Consider the following 24,104-nt stretch of genomic DNA (forward strand, 5'->3'; position numbering starts at 1 on the left):
ATCGTACAAGGTGCTGCGGGTCGTCTTCTTGTTTTCCTTCTACATCTAGACGCTTTCTCTGTCTTGTTGCCTTTTATTCCCGATGTGGCCGAGCGGCTCTAGGCACCTCAGTCTGGAACCACGTGGCTGCTACGGTCGCAGGTTCGAATCCTGCCCCGGGCATGGATGTGTGGTGTCCTTAGGTTAGTTAGGTACAAGTAGTTCTATTCTAGGGGACTGATGACCTCGGATGTTAAATCCCATAGTGATTAGAGCAATTTTTGGACTTTTCTTCTTGCTATTAAATTCACCTATGAACTGAGTCTTACGTATTTGCCCTCTGTCCGGATGCCAAAGCCCTCTGGTGACATTAAAAACAGTAACTGAAGCCCTTCAGCATCTTCAATCAGCCTACATGAGTCAAATAAGATACCGGTATGACTAACCCCCATCCAAAAGTTTATATCCAAATAAACACATAGTTAAGGGACTGCACTAGCTTTAGCGTTTCTCTATTTGTACCACGACTGAATACCTTCTGGACAGCAAAGTGATCAGGATTACATTAGTCGATGATCGGTGTACTTATGCTTCCCATGCAGCTTGCTTCATTTCCTTCAAATTACTTATCTTTCACTTATTGCCATAGTGTAGTACTGCGAAAATCCATTTATAACTGTATCTGATACGCTATCACTAATGCTTTTATCATCAAATCACAGATCGAAACCTGAACTGTGAAGACAGCTAGTTGCTATGACAATGGTACAATGAACAAAGTTTCTACTACAAATGAGTGTAGTCCACAGGCTTCTAAATATTGTGTTTCCGAACACGCGACAGTTTCAGCATGAACTGCTCACAAGCTGGACAGCTTTTCTGAGCGGACGCATAATACTGAAAAAGCATAAATTTCTCAATAGTATGTCTTCATAAACGTTGTACCATTTTAAGCAAAAAATACGAAATTATAAGCATAAAAATTGAAAGATGATTTTGCGTCAGTTTGTGGCATTCTAGCCCTAAAAATAAAAAAAGGTCTCAATTTAATTTGGTGCTGGTTGGCCACTTATAACAGCAAAAGTTGTAGACGTAACTGTTGGTATGGATTTAATTGGCTCAGGTTCTTAGTGTACAGCGATGTGAAGTAAGTCCAGCTTCACTCAACCTCATACTCCCTCGCGTCAGATTTCGCGTGGCACGCAGTCAAGTACATGACATTTCAGTTGACAAAGCCTATAAGGTTTTAAAAGAACAACTAACGAAACTTTTGGAGTCTTAAACGAGTCAGATTTCACTGAGAGCTGATTTCTTCAGCACCTTGTTTCATCCGAACCAGGATCCATGAAACGTCTTTGGTTATTTCCTAACATCGAGGATTTTAAAAGCAATTTATTTCATATGTGAAGAATGTATCCTGGAAGCAGGGTCATACCTTTCAATTCGGTCTTGTATGTATGCCACCAAGTGGACTCCATTTTTATATATTACATACTTGGAAAATCTCTGGCCCGTCTCTCACCTCGTAAACCCCGTTCTAATCAATTAACTTGTGATTCAATTTTAGTTTTCTAACTCTAATAGCATCCTGTACGCCTGCCATCATTTGAGCCCTAACTTGGTACAAGCAGTTAGTGGTCTCAAAGTTCATATACTTTAGTTGCACCTAGGTCGCTTCCACAAGCTAAACCCCATTTTGATGAATAAAGTAGTTAGTAAATTTCTGCTTCATACCTTTTAATTGTACCCTGTACATTTACCTCTTAGTGAACGCCATGTGGAAGATGTAAGTTGTTTGTGGAACGCAATTGAACCAAGTATGGTGATGGTAAGGTTATTATATTAGGAGATGAGGCATTAAAAGTAGATGAATTTTGCTATTTAGGCAGTAAAATAACTGACGATGGACAGAGTGGATAGGATGTAAAATGTACATTAGCAAATTAAAGAAAAGTGGTTCTTAAGAGGAGAAATTTGATAACGTCGAATATAACTTTGTATGGAAGCGAAACGTGAACGATAAACAGTTCCGGCAGGAGGAGAAAAAATGGTTCTGAAATGTGGTGCTACAAAAGAAAGCTGAAAGCTAGATGGGCACATCATGTAACTAATGAGGAGGTACTGAGGAAAACTGAGGAGAAAATAAATTTGTGGGACCATTTGACTAAAAGGAGGGACACATTCTGAGGCATTAAGCGATCACAAATCTAGTACTGAATCGAATTGTGGCGACGGGTTGGGGGTGGAGGGGTGGGAGAGGGAGGATAAAAATTGTAGAGGCTGACCAAGCCTAGAATACAGTAAGGCGATTGGAATGACTTTAGGCTGCCGTAGCTACTTGGAAGTGGAGAGGCTAGCACAGGATAGAGTAGCATAGAGAGCGGCAACCAACCAGTCTTCGGGCTAAAGACAACATCAGCGTTGTTAGTAAATTTCAGGCCTGTACTTTTAGCTGCACCAAGTACGTCTGCCACGAGAGATAAAGGTTATTATAAGAAAAGATGAGGTTTCAGAGAACTTACAATATATATACAGTGCAGCAGTTAGAAAGCTGATCATTACACTAGGCTAGTACATTTCATAGGATAAAAAATTGCAGAATCTGACTAAGACGTTGACTCTGAAGTGCACTTAATTCCCTTTCCTTTACCTTTACTTGAACCATAATACATTTGTTTGTTGGTCCTTTATTTCTGGTCTATACACCTCCTTTCTCTTAAGCTGTGTGAATGTTTTTCATGTATGTATTTGTATCACCACTGTTCCTATGTTTTACATGTTTCTTGTTCGTCCTGAAGAACTAAACATTTTTTGTATCATAAGATCTCTTGTTGTGTGCAAAGTAGATTTTCTTGTACGTTTTCACGGTCATTTGTCATCATTCGAAGATAAAGATGTTTTGTCAGTAGCTTCTTTTGCTAACTTAACTTTATATCTAGCACAGAATATTGCATAATTTTCTGTATATGTAGATGGTTTATGATCACACTGACTATTGTAAACTATAAATATACATGTTTTTAACATAAGCTTATTCCTACATTTTCACAGAGTGCTCTTGTACGATTTCAAATTTTTGCTAGAGTAAGGTCCTTTCTTAGAGAGATAATACTGAATGCGTTGTTTACATAACCTGTTTGTAATGTAAGTCACAAATTCAATGAAGCTACGAGGGATTTAAGTACGTCTTACACACTTGAAGGAAATAGTAAAACAGATTATGTTCGAGACATCAACTGGACATAAGAGTTGTCGGTGGAAAACTGCTTACTTGAGTCTGCTCGTATTTACGAGACTTCAGCTGGACTTATGAGTTGTCAGTCGAACACTACTTGCCTGAGTGTGCTCCTATTAGCTTCGTCATTTACTCCCAATCTTCGAAGTGTAGTCAGTGATGGACACTCAATTGGTTTACTGGGAGCCTCTAAGCCTTAAACAGTAGCCCTACTAGGCGGTATTGTCCACCTGTGGTATCGGTACTGCAGGGTCAGTGACCTCATCAGTAACCGTACTTGAAGAACTGTAAATCTCATCAGTTCCACACTGTATGTCTGCCTCAAGTCAACCCCATTTTGATAACTTCAGTTGTTGGGAAATGTGGAGGATGGACGGGTGGTCAATATGCTATACTACCTGTCTTGAAGCACTGTATTTTCAACAGAAATTGTTTAATCTCGTCAATTTGAAGACGCAGTAGCTGGTGCAGGTAGTAAAAGTCGGAGAACAACAACACTGCTACATCGCAGTCCTCGGCTACTGCTGCAAACCGCATATTTTGATAACTTCAGTTGTTGGAAAATCTGGAGGATGGACGGGTGGTCAATATTCTATACTACCTGTCTTGAAGCACTGTTTTTTCAACAGAAATTGTTTAATCTCGTCAATTTGAAGACGCAGTAGCTGGTGCAGGTAGTAAAAGTCGGAGAACAACAACACTGCTACATCGCAGCCCTCGGCTACTGCTGCAAACCGCTTATTTTGATAACTTCAGTTGTTGGAAAATCTGGAGGATGGACGGGTGGTCAATATGCTATACTACCTGTCTTGAAGCACTGTTTTTTCAACAGAAAAGGTTTAGTCTCGTCAATTTGAAGACGCAGTAGCTGGTGCAGGTAGTAAAAGTCGGAGAACAACAACACTGCTACATCGCAGCCCTCGGCTGCTGCTGCAAACCGCATATTTTGATAACTTCAGTTGTTGGGAAATCTGGAGAATGGACGGGTGGTCAATATGCTATACTACCTTTCTTGAAGCACTGTTTTTTCAACAGAAATGGTTTAGTCTCGTCAAGTTGAAGACGCAGTAGCTGGTGCAGTACATCGCAGCCCTCGGCTACTGCGGCAAACCGCATATTTTGATAACTTCAGTTGTTGGAAAATCTGGAGAATGGACGGGTGGTCAATATGCTATACTACCTGGTTTACAGAAATGGTTTAATCTCGTCAATTTGAAGACGCAGTAGCTGGTGCAGGTAGTAAAATCCGGAGAACAACAACACTGCTACATCGCAGCCCTCGGCTACTGCTGCAAACCGCATATTTTGATAACTTCAGTTGTTGGAAAATCTGGAGGATGGATGGGTGGTGAATTTGCTATACTACCTGTCTCGAAGCACTGTTTTTTCAACAGAAATGGTTTAATCTCGTCAATCTGAAGACGCAGTAGCTGGTGCAGGTAGTAAAAGTCGGAGAACAACAACACTGCTACATCGCAGCCCTCGTATACTGCTGCAAACCGCATATTTTGATAACTTTAGTTGTTGGAAAATGTGGTGGATGGACGGGTGGTCAATATGCTATACTACCTGTCTTGAAGCACTGTTTTTCAACAGAAATGGTTTAATCTCGTCAATTTGAAGAAGCAGTAGCTGGTGCCGGTGGTAAAAGTCGGAGAACAACAACACTGCTACATCGCAGCCATCGGCTACTGCTGCAAACCGCATTTCCTGCGGAGTGGTTCGGCCAGGTAGGAGAGAGGTGCGCGGGTGGCTCGGGAGGTGTTCCTGCGGCAGGTAGGGCAGTCGCCGCCCCCTGCTGCGGCCGGTGCCCGACTGAGCGCTGTCGTCAGCGGGCGCGACACGGGGAGCAGGCCCGCAATCTCGGCCGCCGACATGTAAAGGGAGGGCCCGCTAAATTACGTGCCGGGCCGGCGCGCCTCATCTGCAACCTGCCGATGTTCTTATCTTAATAACTCCAGCCGGCGCTGCGCTGCTGCTGCTGCTGCGTAGGCGGCAGCCTGGCCTCCAGGCGGTCTGTGGGCAGGTGGCGCCAAGTACTGCTGACCCTGTGCACCGTTGAGGTTGGTAATTGGCTGCTCCGGAGATAATGCCACTGCTGAATCTCCCTAGCCCTCGATAAGTCCAGTGAAAATTGCACTACGGTAGTGGCGCCTACACCGTCTGTACTATTGTCCAATGTCTCCGGATGCACAAAATCGTTAAGTGCAGGGGTGAGAGTGAGATGTTGCGCAGTACGAGGTGCATTCAAGTTCTAAGGTCTCCGATTTTTTTTTCTAATTAACTACTCACCCGAAATCGATGAAACTGGCGTTACGTCTCGACGTAATCGCCCTGCAGACGTACACATTTTTCACAACGCTGACGCCATGATTCCATGTCAGCGGCGAAGGCTTCTTTAGGAGTCTGTTTTGACCACTGGAAAATCTCTGAGGCAATAGAAGCACGGCTGGTGAATGTGCGGCCACGGATAGTGTCTTTCATTGTTGGAAAAAGCTAAAAGTCACTAGGAGCCAGGTCAGGTGAGTAGGGAGCATGAGGAATCACTTCAAAATTGTTATCACGAAGAAACTGTTGCGTAACGTTAGGTCCATGTGCGGGTGCGTTGTCTCGGTGAAACAGCACACGCGCAGCCCTTCCCGGACGTTTTTGTTGCAGTGCAGGAAGGAATTTGTTCTTCAAAACTTTTTCGTAGGATGCACCTGTTACCGTAGTGCCCTTTGGAATGCAATGGGTAAGGATTACGCCCTCGCTGTCCCAGAACATGGACACCATCATTTTTTCAGCCCTGGCGGTTACCCGAAATTTTTTTGGTGGCGGTGAATCTGTGCGTTTCCATTGAGCTGACTGGCGCTTTGTTTCTGGATTGAAAAATGGCATCCACGTCTCATCCATTGTCACAACCGAAGAAAAGGAAGTTCCATTCATGCTGTCGTTGCGCGTCAACATTCCTCGGCAACATGCCACACGGGCAGCCGTGTGGTCGTCCGTCAGCATTCGTGGCACCCACCTGGATGACACTTTTCGCATTTTCAGGTCGTCGTGCAGGATTGTGTGCACAGAACCCACAGAAATGTTAACTCTGGAGGCGATCTGTTCAACAGTCATTCGTCGATCCCCCAAAACAATTCTCTCCACTTTCTCGATCATGTCGTCAGACCGGCTTGTGCGAGCCCGAGGTTGTTTCGGTTTGTGTTCACACGATGTTCTGCCCTCATTAAACAGTCGCACCTACGAACGCACTTTCGACACATCCATAACTCCATCACCACATGTCTCCTTCAACTGTCGATGAATTTCAGTTGGTTTCACACCACGCAAATTCAGAAAACGAATGATTGCACGCTGTTCAAGTAAGGAAAACGTCGCAATTTTAAGTTTTTAAAACAGTTCTCGTTTTCACCGCTCGCGGTAAAATTCCATCTGCCGTACGGTGCTGCCATCTCTGGGACGTATTGACAATGAACGCAGCCTCATTTTAAAACAATGCGCTTGTTTCTATCTCTTTCCAGTCCAGAGAAAAAAAATCGAAGGCCTTAGAACTTGAATGCACCTCGTAGTATCGAACACATCAAAATATTTTAAAATATATTGCAGTACCTGGAAATATTGCTTCGTCTGTGGGCAGTACTGACAATATCCTTGCCAGTCTCTCAAATACTGCAGTCTCGGAATGGCTTTGAGTTCGTTGTTGTTTTTGTTCTGAAAACGAGTACAACACAAGCCGAAACAGCGTCATTATTACAGTACACCGACATGCATAGAGCGTTGCCGGAACTGTGGGCTGTATTACGAGAGACGCTGAATAACTAGTGCAACATGTTTTTGTCCGATAACATGTCGGTTTCATTCAGGATTCCTATACATCACATTTTCCCCACTCTTTAGGCTATAAAACCCGGCTTTTCAACATAATCTCTGTTAGGGGGGATGGCCTTAAGCTGCCTTATTAGGAGGGCCTCTATGCCAGCATGGTACCACTCTACTGGTTGACGTCGGAGCATCAATGACCTCCCATTCAGCCACGTACTGCATCCCTCGGGACGCGTCCTTCGTTAGACCAAACAGATGGAAGTCGGAAGGTGCGAGATTCTGGCTGTGAGGTGCATGAGGAAGAACAATCCAATGAAGTTTTGTGATCTGCTCCAAGTGTGTGAGGCCTTGCGTTCTCATGGAGGGGGCATGGATGGGTATGGTGTTCTTATGTTAGTTAGGTTTAAGTGGTTTTAAGTTCAAGGGGCTGATAATCTCAGATGTTAAGAGCAGCAAGAGTTCGCTTGCATTTTTGTGGCGACAAAAACTGCTCTAGTTGTTTCTTCAATTTGCTGAGTTTGTCGTTGCACCATGAAGGAGATCATCAGATAGAATAACTCCTTCGGGGACCCAGAAGTCCGTCGACGTGACTTTGCCAGCTGAGGGTGCGGCTTTGAACATTTTCCTGCGAGGAGAGGTGGTTAGGCTCTACCTCATGGATTGTCGTTTTCTTTCCGGTTCGAAGTGATGAACTCATGTTTGATCACCCGTACCAATGACAGACAAGATATTTGCACGATCAGCTCCGCAAGGCGCAACCAGTTCGACAAAGATTGTCCTTCTGTTTATCGTCTTCTGTTAGGTGGCGAGGAACACAGCGGGCATAAACCTTTTAAGTCCTCCCTGTCGTAGAGGCCTTCAGTGTACTCTTTCCACCTGTCTGCTCTCTCCTCTGCATTTAAGAGTGGAATTTCCATTGAACTTCTACTGTTGCCGCCCTTGCTTTTAACTACTTCGAAAGCTGTTTTGACTTTCTTGTATGCCGAATCATTCCTGCCGATGACCATTCCTGTTACGATTCTTTGACACTTTCCCTGCAACCACTTCGCCTTTTCTTTCGTGCATTTTTTCTTTATTTCATTCCTAATTAATTGTAGTGCTACATTCGTAAATATCTCAAAACATATTTGGGCTCTCTTCTTACATTTATCTGTTGCGTTATTTCTTCTGTTACCTGAAGATCTCCGCTATAACCTCCCTTTCATACTTCTGACAGTTCTCTTTCTACGGACGTCCATCCCTCTTCTACCGAACTACCAACCGTGGTATTCATTATAGTTGTATCTACAGCCTTAGAGAAATTTGTAGCGCATGCCATTATTCCAGAGTCATTTTGCAACCCACTTATTTACACAACTATTCTTTTTGCCTATTCTCTTAAAGTTCAGTCAACTCTATATCTTTACTAAATTGTCGTCTGACACTACATACGCTCCGGGGGACACTTTACAATCCAGTATCTGATTTCGGTATCTCTATCTCGGAATGATGTATTCCAGCTGGAATCTTCCCTTGTCACAGATTGTAAGCGGACGTTGGGCGTCTTATGCGTTATTTGCTTTCTCCTACGCCGATGTCGACTAGAAACAAGCGGTTGGCCACCGTTTGCCGCATGTTCTATTATCAAACACTGCGTGTGAAGGATTGTAACATATCTAAGCGATGTTGCGACTCATTTAACTGTATGTTTTTGCGCCACATGGCTGACGAAGTTGGTATTAAGTGTTACTTACTGTATTGCATTTCTACCTCTCAATGTAATTGGTAACTCACAGTAAAATATTGTTTGAGCTCTCGATTCACTGTGAGGGAGAAAAGTGCTTACAAGATCTTTCAAGATCTTCTTGAGGCATATCTACAATTCCAGTGGCTTTTACAAAATGTAATCTCTATTACTAACCGACGACTCGATCTTCTCTACCTTCTCTTGCTGTCGCGTTCTAGTTTCGCGTGATTACTAGAGTAACATCTCGCTTAACATACTGAATTACTAGTTCAGTATCCATACACAGTTTCTCATCCGTTTCGTTTTCTGATTGTGACTACTATTGTTGACATACATTTTGATGAGAATAACATTATCATTGAACTTGTCTCAATAACACACTCTCTCCCCATACTTTTTCTTTTTTTTTTTTTGAGCTATACCATGGAAGTTACTCCGTGATGTCTTAACAGATGTCCTACCATCCTGTCCCTTCTTCTTGTAAGTGAATTCCACACATTGATTTCATCTTCAATTCTGCGGAGAACCTCTTCATTGTAACTTCCTGGCAGATTAAATCTGTGTGCCGGACCGAGACTCGAAATCTGGACCTTTGCCTTTCGCGGGCAAGTGCTCCACCAACTGAGCTACCCAAGCACGACTCACGCCCCGTCCTCCCAGCTTTAGTTCTGCCAGTACGTCGTCTCCTACCTTCCAAGGCAAAGGTCCCGAGTTCGAGTCTCGGTTTGGCACACAGATTTAATCTGTCAGGAAGTTTCATATCAGCGCACACTCCGCTGCAGAGTGAAAATCTCATTCTGGTAACCTCTTCATTGTTTACCTCCCCAGTCAAGCTAGTTTTCAACATTCTTCTGTAGCACCACACCTCAAATGCTTCGATTCTCTTCCTTTCCGATTTTCCCACAGTTCTTGTTTCACTATCATACAATGCCGTGCTCCAAACGCACATTCTAGGGAATATCTTCTTCAAATTAAGGCCTTTGTTTGATAGTAGACTACTGTTGACCAGGAACGCTCTTTTTGCCAGTGAAAGTGTGCTTTTGTCTTTGCTTCGACCGTCATGAGGTATTTTGCTACCTGGGTACCAGAATTTCTTCTACATCGCAAACCCTGATGTTCAGTATCTCTATGTTCTCATTTCTCCTACTGCTCATTATTTCCGTCTTTCTTCGGTTTACTCTCAGTCTATATTCTCTACTCATTCAATTCGACAGACCCTGTAATTCTTCTTCACTTACACTGAGGGTAGCAATGTCATCAGCGAATCTCAACACTGATATCTGTTCACAGTGTGTTAATCCCACTCTTCCGCGTTGGCCGAGCGGTTCTATGCGCATCAGTCCGGAACCACGCGGCTACTACGGTCGCAAGGTCGAATCTTGCCTCGGGCATGGATGAGCGTGATGTCCTTAGGTTAGTTAGGTTTAAGTAGTTCTACGTCTAGGGCACTGATGACCTCAGATGTTAAGTCCCATAGTGCTTACAGCCATTTGAACCACATTTTTAATCCCACTCTTGGAACCTTCATTTATTTCCGTTATTGCTTCTTCGACGTATAGAAAATGGTTCAAATGGCTCTGAGCACTATGGGACTTAACATCTATGGTCATCAGTCCCCTAGAACTTAGAACTACTTAAACTTAACTAACCTAAGGACATCACACAACACCCAGTCATCACGAGGCAGAGGAAATCCCTGACCCCGCCGGTAATCGAACCCAGGAACCCGGGCGTGGGAAGCGAGAACGCTACCGCACGACCACGAGCTGCGGACTCGAAGTATAGACTGAACAGCAGGGACGAAAGACACTTCCCTGTGTTAGACATTTTTCGACTAGTGCACTTCGTTCTTGGCCTTCCAGTCTTATGATATCCTCTCAGCTCTTGTATATATTGTGTATTCCCCAGGTTTTCTCAGAATTACGAACATATTGCAAAAATTGAAGTTGTCGAAAGCTTTTTCCAGTTCGGCAAATCCTATGACCGTGTGTTGACTTTTCTTTAGTCTTGCTTTCACTATCAACCATAGCATCGGAACTGCCTCTCCGGTGTCTAACCTCAATTTTCTTTTACATTTTTCTGTTCATTATTGTTGTTAGTATCTTCGATGAATGAGCTGCTAAGCAAATGGTGAGGTAATTCTCGCACTTGTCAGGTGTTGCAATTTTTGGAACTGCGCGAATAATGTCTTTCCGAAAGTACATTTTACACACTAACGTGAATAGTCGTTTTGTTACCAGTTCCCCCAATGACTTTAGAAATCCTGGTCGAATGCTTTCTATCCCTTATTCGATCTGAAATCTTCCAAAGCTCTTTAACATTCCTTTTCTAATACTAGATCGCCTATCTGTTCCCTATCGACTGATGTTTCTTCCTTCATCACATTAGATAAGTCCTTCCCCTCATAAAGGCCTTCAGGATATTCTTACCAAGTATCCGCTATCTCCTCTGCATTTAACAGTGGAATTCCAACTGCATTCTTGATTTTACAACTTTTTGCTATTGATTCCATTGAAGCGTGTTTTGACTTTTCTATATGCTAAGACAGTCCTTCGGAGAAGCAGTTGTTTTCTTTTCAATCTCTTGGCATTTATAATGTAGCCTCTTCGCCTTAATTTACCTGCACTTCGTATTTATTTCATTTCTAAGTGACTTGTATTTCTATGTATTCCTGAGTTTCCCTGAACATCTTTGTACTTCTTTCTTTCATCGATCTACTGACGTACTTATTCTGTTACTTACGGTTTCTTCGCACTTACCTTCTTTGTATCCATATTGTTTCTCCAATTCTGTGATTGCTGTTTTTAGAGATATCTGTTCTTTTTTAACTGAACTGCCTGCTGAGCCATTCCTTATCACAGTATCTATATCCGCAGAGAAGTTCAAGCGGATCTCTTCATTCCATAATACTTCCATTTTCGACGTTTTTAGTATTGATTCTTCCTGACTAATTTCTTAAACTTCAGACTACTCTGCACAATACTAAATTGTGATCTGAGTCTATATTTGCTCTTGGGTACGCCTTAAAATTTAGTACCTAATTTCTGAATCTCTGCCTGACCATGATGTGTTCGAAGTGAAATGTTCCTGTTTCTGTCGGTCTTTTCCGAGAACATCTCCTTCTGTGATTTATCGAATGGAGTATTCCCTATTACAAGCTGAACTCAATTAGTCTTTCTGCTCTCTTATTTCTTGTACTAACTCCATAATCACCCTATCGTACTGTTGTTAAAGAATCCTACTTTAGCTACTCCATTTCCTGCTGCTGTATTCACCCGACGAGAAATTCTTCTTACCATTTCATTTTGCTGGTCTCCACTATACCTAGACTGGGCCTCACGATTTGCCTTTTCTGAATTACAAGTTCCCATACCACATTCTCATATTTAACGCTCTGACGCGCAGAAAGTTACCCTTTCCGTCGCTATTTAATGTTTTTCCGACTGTTGGCAGTTTCCTTCCAGAGATACGAATGCGGGACTCATCCACAGCCTTTTGCCGATGGAGAGTTAATCATGCGTCTTTATTTCAGTTACAGTCCACGAAACCTGCGGACACACACAGTGTCCTTAATTAAGTAGTTTACACTGACTTTAACATCTTTATACATGTAACTACTGTCGATTCTTCCTGGGATAATTTCCCACCGCATCATAAAGTGGTTGTCCTCAACCTCTGTTAGCCCCTCTGCCCTCTCTCACAATGCCATTGGCATAACGAGGGTGACACCTTATGCTGGAAGACCCTGGCCGCGGTTGTTGATGATTTATTTTTTTCAAAATTTTAGCAGTGGGTAGGCTCGGAACACTAGATAAAGGGTGTTTTGATTTCTAGTCGAACTCCTAGACAGAAGGATCGAATACATATCGTCCCGATCAAATACTTCTTTTGCGATGCTCATCACATTTTCTACTCTCTCGGTGATTCTCGTTTGTCATACTGCCAGAAAACCTAATTAATTGAATTTACGTTCTCTGAGAATGGAGCCCATATAACGTTTCATCTCGGATTTGTCCATTTGTCCAGAGGGCAGCCAGTTTTTGTACGTACCATGAGTAGTGCCATGGAACGTTTTTAAGCACTGAAGATACTTTCCAAAAGTTTCGTTACTAGACAACCACTCAATATTGTGAGATAATTCTCATCACTCACCAGTTCTTTGAGAAAAATCTGTTACTAATGTAATGTTTCCACCTGATACATCAGCACAAGCAGTTCTCTACAACAATATGAAAACAGGAAGGTTTGTAATATACATATCAGGATGTTGTAGGAATAGTGTAGTAATTTAGCTTTGTTGACATCTATTCGTGTTTTCGGAGGCATCCTACCGGATAAAAATATTAACCATATTTTCTTAGAGCCAAAGACATTTCTCGAATTTGAATCCAGGATCGCAATTTGATACGGGTTGCAACAGTTTTAGCATAAATTATAAAATCTGTCGTTGTATGACTGCTGTACAAAGTTGTCCACCGACGCTACTTTAGTTTCTAAGAACACCCTGCCCAGGTTGGATACCACATGCATCAGAAATTACGCGACTGAATTTCTTGTGTAGTCATAACGGAGTTAGGTGGAGTTTTGGGAGGGACTGTTGAAATTCACTGGCAAACATCCATTCGAACAGAAGTATTATTCGGACAACATCGATTACTTTCAGTATGATCCAGTGCTGTAAATGTATTACTGTAATAACTAGCCATAATGATTTTTTTCTGTAATGGTTGCAAGAGCACAGTGCCATACAGTATTGTAGAAGGGAGTGCGGCAAGCAACCACTACGTACCAACCAAATTTATTCTACTACCGTTTACCGATTTCGGCCGTTTTAACACCTGTCCACGGAGGTTGCATATTTAGGTTATTAGTATAAACCAGTCATTATGTGCGAAATTTGTGACTCACTCTCCCAGCTTTTCTTGTATTTCTTAAATATAGCATAATGTATAATACGGTTAGCTTTTCCTTCACACGCAGTACAGTACAATACAAATACCACGATTATTGTAATTTCAGAAGTCACTGTTATGGAAAAACACTGTCGAGAACCAATATTACACCGACTGTCTGTTGTTGTTATGGTATTCAGTTCTGAGACTGATTTGATGCAGCTCTCCATGCTCCTCTATCCTGTGCATGCTTCATCATCTCCCAGTACCGACTACAGCCTACATCCTTGTGAATCTGCTTTGTGTAATCATCTCTTGGTCTCCCTCTACGATTGTTACCCTCCACGCTGCCCTCCAGTACTAAACTGGTGATCCCTTGATGCCTCAAAACATGTCCTACCAACCGATCCCTTATTCTAGTCAAATTGTGCCACAAACTCCTCTTCTCCCCAATTCTATTCAATACCTCCTCATTAGTTATGTGATCTACCCATCTAATCTCCAACATTCTTCTGTACCACCACATTTCGAAAGCTTCTATTCTCTTCTTGTATAAACTATTTATCGTCCATGTTTCACTTCCATACAAGGCTACACTCCATACAAATACTTTCAGAAACGACCTAACACTTAAATCAATACTCGATGTTAACAAATTTCTCTTCTTCAGAAAGGCTTTCCTTGCCTTTCCCAGTCTACATTTTATATCCTCTCTACTTTGACCATCATCAGTTATTTTGCTCCCCAAATAGCAAAACTCCTTTACTACTTTAAGTGTCTCATTTCCTAATCTAATTCCCTCAGCATCACACGACTTAATTCGTCTACATTCCATTATCCTCGTTTTGCTTTTATTGATGTTCATCTTACACCCTCATTAAGGCACTGTCCATTCCGTTGAACTGCTCTTCCTAGTCATTTGCTGTCTCTGACAGAATTACAGTGTCATCGGCGAACCTGAAAGTTTTTATTTCTTCTCCATGGATTTTAACACCCACTCCGAACTTTTCTTTTGTTTCCTTTACTGCTTGCTCAATATACAGATTGAACAGCATCGGGGAGAGGCTACAACCTGTCTCACTCCCTTCACAACCACTGCTTCCCTTTCGTGCTCCTCGACTCTTATAACTGCCATCTGCTTTCTGTACAAATTGTAAATAGCCTTTCGCTCCCTGTATTTTACACCTACCACCTTAAGAATTTGAAAGAGAGTATTCCAGTCAACATTGTCAAAAGCTTTCTCTAAGTCTACAAATGCTAGAAACCTAGGTTTTCCTTGCCTTTAATCTTTCTTCTAAGATACGTTGTAGGGTCAGTATTGCCTCTCGTGATCCAACTGTCTATTTTACGAAATAACCTAAGTCTGCACATCCCGTAGGTGGGTGCTGCAACTGCCAAAACCGGAAAAGGATTGAATTAAATAACGTAACTTTCTACAGGTGTAATAGCGTCGACAGTAATAATTATCTACCATTTAGACGTTTAGAGACAATTCTCGCCAGACGCACAGTAGATGCGAGGAACTTAGTAACACTCATTATTCACTCCTCCAGATATCATGCGCTGAAGTATAAAAATTTATTTCTAATTCTCATTTGTGAACTAAGCTGTTGCTTATACTAAAGATTCTTAAATACAAGGCTGAGAATGGAAATTTAATATTTTAAACATAGCTGCACAACAGCAACGGTTTCACATAAAAAAATTATAAACAATTGCAATGGATAAAGAAATTCTTACCTAGGTTTTAACAAATATAAATTTGTCTTCTTCAGAAGCTATGAATTTTACATTAGTAACGACTAATGTACCATCACCGTTTTTACAATTGTCGGCATAGATCCATGTGTCAAAAATAAAATATAGCCCTAGAATTAGGGTGTGTCACGTAAATATAAAATAGCTCATGGATCTTGCAGAGCTCACAACCGGCTATGCCGACAATTGTAATAACGGCGATGGTACATTAGTCCTTGTTGTTGTTGTTCTGGTCTTCAGTCCTGAGACTGGATTGATGTAGCTCTCCATGCTACTCTATCCTGCGCAAGCTTCTTCATCTCCCAGTACCTACTGGAGCATACATCCTTCTGTATCTGCTTTGTGTATTCATCTCTTGGTCTCCCTCTATGATTTTTACCCTCCACGCTGCCCTCTAGTACTTAATTGGTGATCCCTTGATGCCTCAGAACATGCCCTACCAACCGATCCTTTATCCTAGTCAAGTTGTGCCACAAACTCCTCTACTCCCCAATTCTATTCAATACCTCCTCATTAGTTACGTGATCTACCCATACAATCTTCAGCATTCTTCTGTAGCATTTAGAAAGCTTCTATTCCCTTCTTGTGTAAACTATTTATCGTCCATGTTTCACTTCCATTCAAGGCTACACTCCATCTCGTGATAACGACATCCTCCTGAGTAGTCCCCGCCCAGAGATCCAAATGGGGTTCTATTTTACCTCCGGAATATTTTACGCAAGAGGACGCCATCGTCATTTAATCATACAGTAAAGCTGCATGCCCTCGGGAAAAATTACGGCTGTAGTTTCCCCTTGATTTCAGCCGTTCGCAGTACCTCCACAGCAAGGCCTTTTTGGTTAGTGTTACAGGGCCAGATCAGTCAATCATCCAGACTGTTGCCCCTGCAACTACTGAAAAGGCTGCTGCCCCTCTTCGGGAACCACACGTTTGTCTGGCCTCTCAACGGATACCCCTCTGTTGTGGTTGCACATACGGTACAGCTATCTGTATCGTCCTTACTAATGTAAAATTGCTACCTTCTGAAGATGACAAATTTATATTTGTCGAAACCTAGGTACAGAATTTCTTTATCCATTGCAACTGGTTGGCTTTTTATAATTTTACTAATGGAAATTCACCTGTCTTCCATGCTGAGAATTCTAGATGTAGCAACGGTGATGGTATTGATCACTACATGTTACTGTGGTTACTTTTGCAGACGCGGCGAGCAGAGCTGCTTCCAGCTCTTCAGCAGCCGCCCTCAGCGTCCTTGGCTGCGTCTTCATTGCCGCAGTGGCCACCAGGTAGCGCGCGCGGCACTGAACATTTCCTGTACTGCGATTGGTCGGCCATGGCTGCGCGAGGGAAACCTCCGAGTGTGTAGCTCCAGAGGTGACAACTGAACTCAACTGCCGCTGACTGAGTCAGCTAAACTATAGTGACTAAACAAAAAAAAAAAAAAACAAAAAAAACAAATCCGTATAGATAAAATATGTTCTAATCGTAAACAGCTGGTAAGCAGTTTGTATAGTATTTTGATGCGAAGAAAAAAATTTGGAAATAAGCCTAGAAGAAAACGGTAGCGAGGACAACAATTCGTTTTGTAAAAATTGTGGACGAGCGATGCAAACACAGAAATACTTTGGCTAGAGTTATACAGAAAATAACAAAATATCCAGTAATTTTTTTTAGATGCGGGCTTCCAATAGTGTGGCAATTTAGATTTTACAGACAATGACCCTGCGAAGTTTACTGCCAGTTGCAAAATTGTGTTTATAAAAGCGATGTTTTGAGATTGGGTAACGGTTTCACTTCATTTCACTTCATGGAAGTAATCTGCAGAGGAAGAAAAGGTCTCGGAAAATGCTCAATAACAGTCTTGTCGGATAAATAATAGCGTTTAATGGATTGTCCGCTAAGATACATGTATATAATTACAATGTATATTAGAGTATATATATTCGTCTTGTATATTTGACATACTAGTTACTAAGAAGTATTAGATAACTGTGTTGGGTAGTAGTTCATTGTCATACTTATTTTAAAAGTATATGTTACTTCTCCTAAGGTAATACAATAAAGGCTACTCCCGTCCGGGTTTAATCCTCGTTTTTGGTGCACATGTTACCTACTTGTGAATATTGTGGGTTTCAGAAAATAAAAGACAAACGGTGAAGATGTTCCAATGCAACCTGTGTTGGTCTTGGATATTTCTTTTGTAATTGGCTTGTATTTAGAACTTGTGTAAATTATAAGATTCCCTAAATTTGTCAGTTCATGATAATAAAAGGTTGTAAGAATTTGAAACCGAGTTTGCTTAAAACTATCGCCCAAGCAATTGTAGCTTTTACAGGTGACAGCTGTTTACCTCATTGCTACTCACTTCTGGCAAACAAGTTGTTAAGCACTCGCAGTTCTAATACGACTGTGATATTGACTAGACGATTTTTTTGAACAGTATCGTCTCCTATAAAAGTTGTTACTTCATTAGAATATTTATAAAAACTGATTAACATTCAAATATAAATACGTCAGGTTTTTCGAAGCATGGGATTCGACATATTATGACTGGACTTGACGTATACCTCTTCAATATGTTACTACTCATAATGCAATAACAGACCTTTACTAACCTTCAAACAGATTTTTTAAATGTAATTTGACTGTTGACTGATTAACTTGTCGCTAACGTCTTCTATCATTACACTTACACTAATCATTAACAGCGTCTAGAAAGAAATGAAAATTATGTGATAACAGCTGTTTGGTTACACCATACTTGCTACACACATACAAAACTGAGGATTTACGTCTATTTGAACACCTTTGATACTCACCCATGGAAGCTGACTTCCTCAAATATCACATGATAACTATTTTCCGAAAGGTGGCTGGTGTAGTAACTTCAAGATTTTGAAATACTATTAATATACCCTGATCACTACAATCTATGTAAGAAACAACTTAATTTTCATAATGCCTAACACGCTGACTATATATTCATGTTAAATATGGCCAGAATTTTATAGGACAAAAAAGATTACCATATCTTTTGTTTATAAAAGTTTGAGCCTTGACTACACGTAGCAAATTAGCAAAATTATTAGCAACCTTCCAACAGCAACGCATTTAGTAGCCAATATTGTGCGCACATTGGTCAGTAAAAGTCTTCATCTTCCACTAAGACAGCAAATGTCTAAAGACATCAAGTGACTAACATAGACCCATAACGTCAATAAGACGATCATTACATGGAACATGAAAATAAAATTTATAGTGGTATCTTTATTTGTAGACATATGTTTGTAGTTTCTTGGATCGCAATAATGACTGAAGTTTTAAGAACACAACGGAAAATAAGTCAAAATTCTACCTAATTAATTCGTTATTAATTTTTGTGTCTGTGTTGACAAACTTCCTTTTCAGTGCTATTTTAAAGCTAGAGGCAGGAATTACGAATGACACGTACTGAAAGTGTGTTACAAACCCGTTACAGGAGATTTAAGTTCCTAAGCAGTAATTTATAGCCTCTCAGTTTTTTAAAGTAACATTGTTCGTCATACAAACTGTTCTTCCACGTAGTGTTCAGTCTTTTATTATTGTGAACTCGAACATGCAGCCGTATTAATTGGAAGGGGTTCATAACAACTCCCTCTGCTGTAAATACGTAAATTTCTGTTTACGTGGTGTTTATACACGAATACACTCTAACGATATCGGTGAACTGTTGAACAAGAAAATCGCAGTACCATTTCTTGCTGCACATCTGCATTACGAGTGTAGTAGGAGAATAGGCAACGAAATACATAATTAACTTCCTAGATAATAGTAGTGCATACAGGGTGCGAAATTTAGTACAGAGAGCGGCCACATCTGGCAATAACAATAACTCTAACTCGACTGGACGGTAGTTCATTAGTAGCAGTGGCAGGTGAGTGGTGGCGTGCAAGTTTTTTCTCTCCATACGACTGGACGTTTTCAGACGGTAAACTATCTGAAGAACGTGCTGCCCTGACCAAGACTCGAAAACCCTCTGTACTGAGACAAATCAGAATAGCATGCTGAATACGCGGTCAGCGTCATGTCTTTGAATGACAGCGTCACAGCGACCTCTGAGATAAGCCGCAAGAGCCAGGATTAACACGTCAGAAATGAGGCGGCCGCTATAGAAATTATAAACTATACGAACTCGAGGTGATCGCGTTCGGTACCAAATGGTATGGCAAATCAGTACTCCAGGGCTCGATCCTTAAGGGGCTCCGGAAAGGCTCAAAATCATGAGAAGTTCAATTTTTACTTTTTTGCGTTTTCTGAATCTGCAGACTATTACCTTTTAATAGACATATAATTTATTCAATTCCGAAGACTACAACTATTTTTAAATTTTTTTTTGAAATGTGTTCTACATGGGCGTGACCCACTGTGGCACTTTCACACTGCTGTCAAATGGTGTTATTATTAACGTCCGTGTTCATCAGGTACATTTTAGTTATGTGAGATAAAGTATGTGTTGTGGCTAACCTGTGATGGTTCGATATATATCGCTGGTGTGACTGTCGATTGTTCCATGTTTATTTACTCTGCCGTTATCTCGAAAATATTCGTAATTCTGTTTCTTGAGTCTCTGTTTTGTTGGAGTATAATAATGAGTAAAAGTAAAGTTGCTGTTGCGACTTTCAATGATGGCAACATTGTAAGGTGCAAGGTATTTAGAAATATGGGAATGAAGATAGGTTCTAACATGGTACGAGCGATGCTTGCTTTAGACAAGGAACGCCTTCGGGCTGCAGACAGGGCTGTAAAGAGTTTAGAAATACAAGCAAGAGTAAACAGGAGGAGGAACAAGAGGAAGCTGGAGGAGGAGTTTGCAGAGGATGAAGATAATCCATCCTATGGACCTGGAATGCACTAAAAAGTTAATCCAATCTTTGTCGCTCGATTCCCAAAACATTTATTTTCTCATACTAATTACATGTTTTCTAAGGATCTTCCAAACATATTTGTTTCAAACTTTCATTAAATGTTACACAGTACCTTCTGCATATTTTAACACAGCCTTTTTCCAGAAAACTGTATATTTTTGAATATATAAATAAAAAATTGCAAAAAAAAATGTTGTGAATTTTCATTACAATTGTAAAAAAATCATTTTTAATAACTGAACTAAAATTTTGTAAAATCCCTGTGTTAAGTTGTAGCCCATATTCCAATAAATAATCTGTAAAAAGTTCAACTTCCTACCTCAAATACTTTGTGAGGAAAGATGTAATTTATAAGCGTTATTTTAACATTGCAAGTATAGGGCGTTACGGAGCCCCTTAAGACGATGATGAATGCAGTCTGGCAGCTTTCGCTCTTCTCAAATACTACACAAACAGGTGAATCGCTTCTGATACTGTATTCAGAAACAGGACTTGTGCAGTTCTTGTGTCCAGTATTGTCGTAGGGCACTCCACTGTTGACATACCACTCTCTGCTGCCGTGTCAAGGTATGCAGCAAGAATACTTGCTGAGATGTTAGTATGCAGTTTTCCAGACGTCGTACTGTCCAGTGTCATATTTATCTTTCTGCAAACGAGTTCGTTTCCATGCTCAAAATAAATAACAAAGCTGTACCAACTTCCAGAGCTGAGCATATAATATTTAAATGCGTTCGGCTGCTAGTCACGTGTGGCCATTGAGATGCTCTATGGCGTTGACTACGGCCTTCCGAATCTCTCGATTCTATATTCGCATGGCAGTCGTGGGATTCCAGGCAACACGAGAGTAGCAATTTCATGTGACAACAAACCACTTCTCAGTAACTCACGAATCAGCAACTGTTGAGTTCCAACATATTCTGCTAAATTCTCTGTAAGTCTCTCTTTATATAGAGTTTGTGGAACCTCAGCTGTTCAGTATAAAATGTCGAGTCAAAACACCTGCAGCTGCCTAATTTCCAGTTGTTAATTTATTTTGAGCAACCAGTTTCAGCACTACATTAAAGCATCTTTGGGCCACATGACCGATATGTAGATGAATCCCACCTCTGATCCAGTCAAAATAGGGGCCAGCATTCAGCGACTGGTATCCGTATATTTCTTATCAACACAGTGACGAAAGCGTGGGATCAAAGCGACCGCTGTTTTAAGAAAAAATTTAGGGAGACAAGTCAATGAATGCTGACCCATATTTTGGGTGGACTAGTCGTGGTATTATTCCTACGCGTCAGTCATGGGGCTTGAAGATCGTGCAATGTAGCGCTGACATTTGGTCCTCAAATAAGATAGCAACTGGAAATTAGACAGCTGGAGGTGTTTTGATTCGACATTTTTCATTCTGATAAACGTTTTTCCTTCTTAAATGTGGTCTTCCCATAAACAACTAACATTTAAATGGAATTTATGGAAGAAAAACCCGCAGCATAATATCTCCTTTTACTGGTTATTATGGGTATAAGTTTAGATGTATCTATTGGTGACAGAGGACGGTGTGCTGAGCAACATTAAGTCGGTATTTATGTCATTTGAAGACTAATAGTTACATGCGTTACAGATAGCATTTTTAGGTTGCTTACTACCTCCACGGTTGTGTGACAAGAGCCAGTCTCTAATGCTTATCCACCACTGGGTAGAAAATCAGGTGTTGTGGTGTGGACGCGTAGATGCAAACTGGTTACTCTACACGGACAGGCATAGCCCAATTAGTGGTGTAGTTACGACCATGTAGAAAACATCTGATCGTAAAGTTTGTGACGTGTTTTTCGGAAGACTGCTGGACAAAGAGTAATAACAGCCTACACAGCTAACGTGTGCACGTTTTAAGGTACTACGTATAAAAATATTTGCACTTACACGCTGTATACTCAAAGTAAATACCTTCACTTCTGTATTCATAGTGCAGTTGTGCTGAAGTACTTTTCATTTGCATACACAAGCATGTAGTGCACTCCATGCCATTTTGACATTCATCTTCATTTTGTTGCTTATTTAACAACCAACCGTGTCCGAGACAAGTACAAGGGAAGGAATAACTCAGCATGTTGATAAACAAAACGACACAATGAAGAAAGAAAATCAGTGATAACATACGCATGGTAGTGAATTTATGTGGAACAGTCGCAATACACAGCTATGTATCTTACGAGAGAAAAATAGCATACGAACAACCACTGCTTCATTCACTGTCTGGCTTCACTTGTATATATATGCAAAATCAGATATATGGTGGATTCTAATGGTTTTGGTGCTTAAAAGGGTAAGGTAACCTCCCCTAGTAAAATTTAATCGTCCAATCCGATACTGCTTTGAATCAAAAATCTATTGTGGTAGATGGGACAGAAATATGCAACATTTGTTAAGTAGCGGGATAGTGTACTTGTTTTTCTGTTTGTGCACACACCAACATTCCCGAAAAAAAAAGCGCTCACGCAGATGCGTTTAACATTCGTTTTTCAAACATATTCTGATATGAACACAGCAGTACATTACATCACCACACTAAAATGAGGGCTATTTTTTTAACCTCCACTCGCTCGCAAAATGCAAGTCACTTTATGAATCAGAAACGTTTTATTTGCAACATTTAGCTACACCTTCTAGCTACCTCCCTGCATATTCGCCGCACCAAGTTAGACATTTGTTGTAGCTTGGTATAAACATGCTAATACCATTTTCATGGAAGGCAACTGCCTACTATTTGCCACAATTCTGCCTATTATTTGCCACAATTTTCGACGCTGGTCTACAGCCGATTGTCTGTGCCAAAATTGTCCTCGCAGCCATCGGTTCAAGTGAACGAAGAGGAGAAAAATAAGAGGGAGCCAAGTCCGATCTATATGGTGGGTAATCAAACACTTCCCATCGGAAACACCTCGTAAACGTCTTCGGTGCCATTGCAGCGACCAGCCGAGAATGGTCATGGAAAAGGATATACATGACAGTTACATTAAGGGGCTCCGGAAAGACTCAAAATCATGAAAAGTTCAATTTTTACTTTTTTGCGTTTTCTGAATCTGCAGACTATTACCTTTTAATAGATATATAATTTATTCAATTCCGAAGACTACAACTATTCTTAAAAATTTTTTTGAAATGTGTTCTACATGGGCGTGACCCACTGTGGCGCTGTTAAACTGCTGTCAAATGGTGTTATTATTAACGTCCGTGTTCATCAGGTACATTTTAAAGATGTGAGATAAAGTATGTGTTGTGACTAACCTGTAATGGTTCAATATATATCGCTGGTGTGATTGTCGATTGTTTCATGTTTATTTAATCTGTCGTTATCTCGAAAATATTCGTAATTAATTCTGTTTCTTGAGTCTCTGTTTTGTTGAAGTATAATAATGAGTAAAAGTAAAGTTACTGTTGCGACTTTCAATGATGGCAACATTGTAAGGTGCAAGGTATTTAGAAATATGGGAATGAAGATAGGTTTTAACATGGTACGAGCGATGCTTGCTTTAGATAAGGAACGCCTTCGGGCTGCAGACAGGGCTGTAAAGAGTCTAGAAATACAAGCAAGAGTAAACAAGAGGAGGAACAAGAGGAAGCTGGAGGAGGAGTTTGCAGAGGATGAAGGTAATCCATCCTATGGACCTGGAATGCACTAAAAAGTTAATCCAATCTTTGTCGCTCGATTCCCAAAACTTTTATTTTCTCATACTAATTACATGTTTTCTAAGGATCTTCCAAACATATTTGTTTCAAACTTTCAGTAAATGTAACACAGTACACAG

General features: G+C 40.9%; 1 protein-coding gene across 1 annotated transcript in view; it reads left to right on the top strand.

Annotated features, from left to right (window-relative positions):
• The window catches only part of LOC126142705 (uncharacterized), a 178,028-nt gene extending 160,359 nt beyond the window's left edge, over positions 1 to 17,669 (top strand). The window contains exon 5 of the mRNA XM_049915289.1: positions 16,605 to 17,669. Within this exon, the coding sequence (XP_049771246.1) occupies positions 16,605 to 16,693 (89 nt within the window). The 3' untranslated portion in view covers positions 16,694 to 17,669. The remainder of the gene's footprint in view (positions 1 to 16,604) is intronic.
• The last annotated feature ends 6,435 nt before the right edge of the window (positions 17,670 to 24,104 follow it).

Source organism: Schistocerca cancellata, chromosome 1 (assembly GCF_023864275.1).
Source record: "Schistocerca cancellata isolate TAMUIC-IGC-003103 chromosome 1, iqSchCanc2.1, whole genome shotgun sequence".
NCBI lineage: Eukaryota > Metazoa > Arthropoda > Insecta > Orthoptera > Acrididae > Schistocerca > Schistocerca cancellata.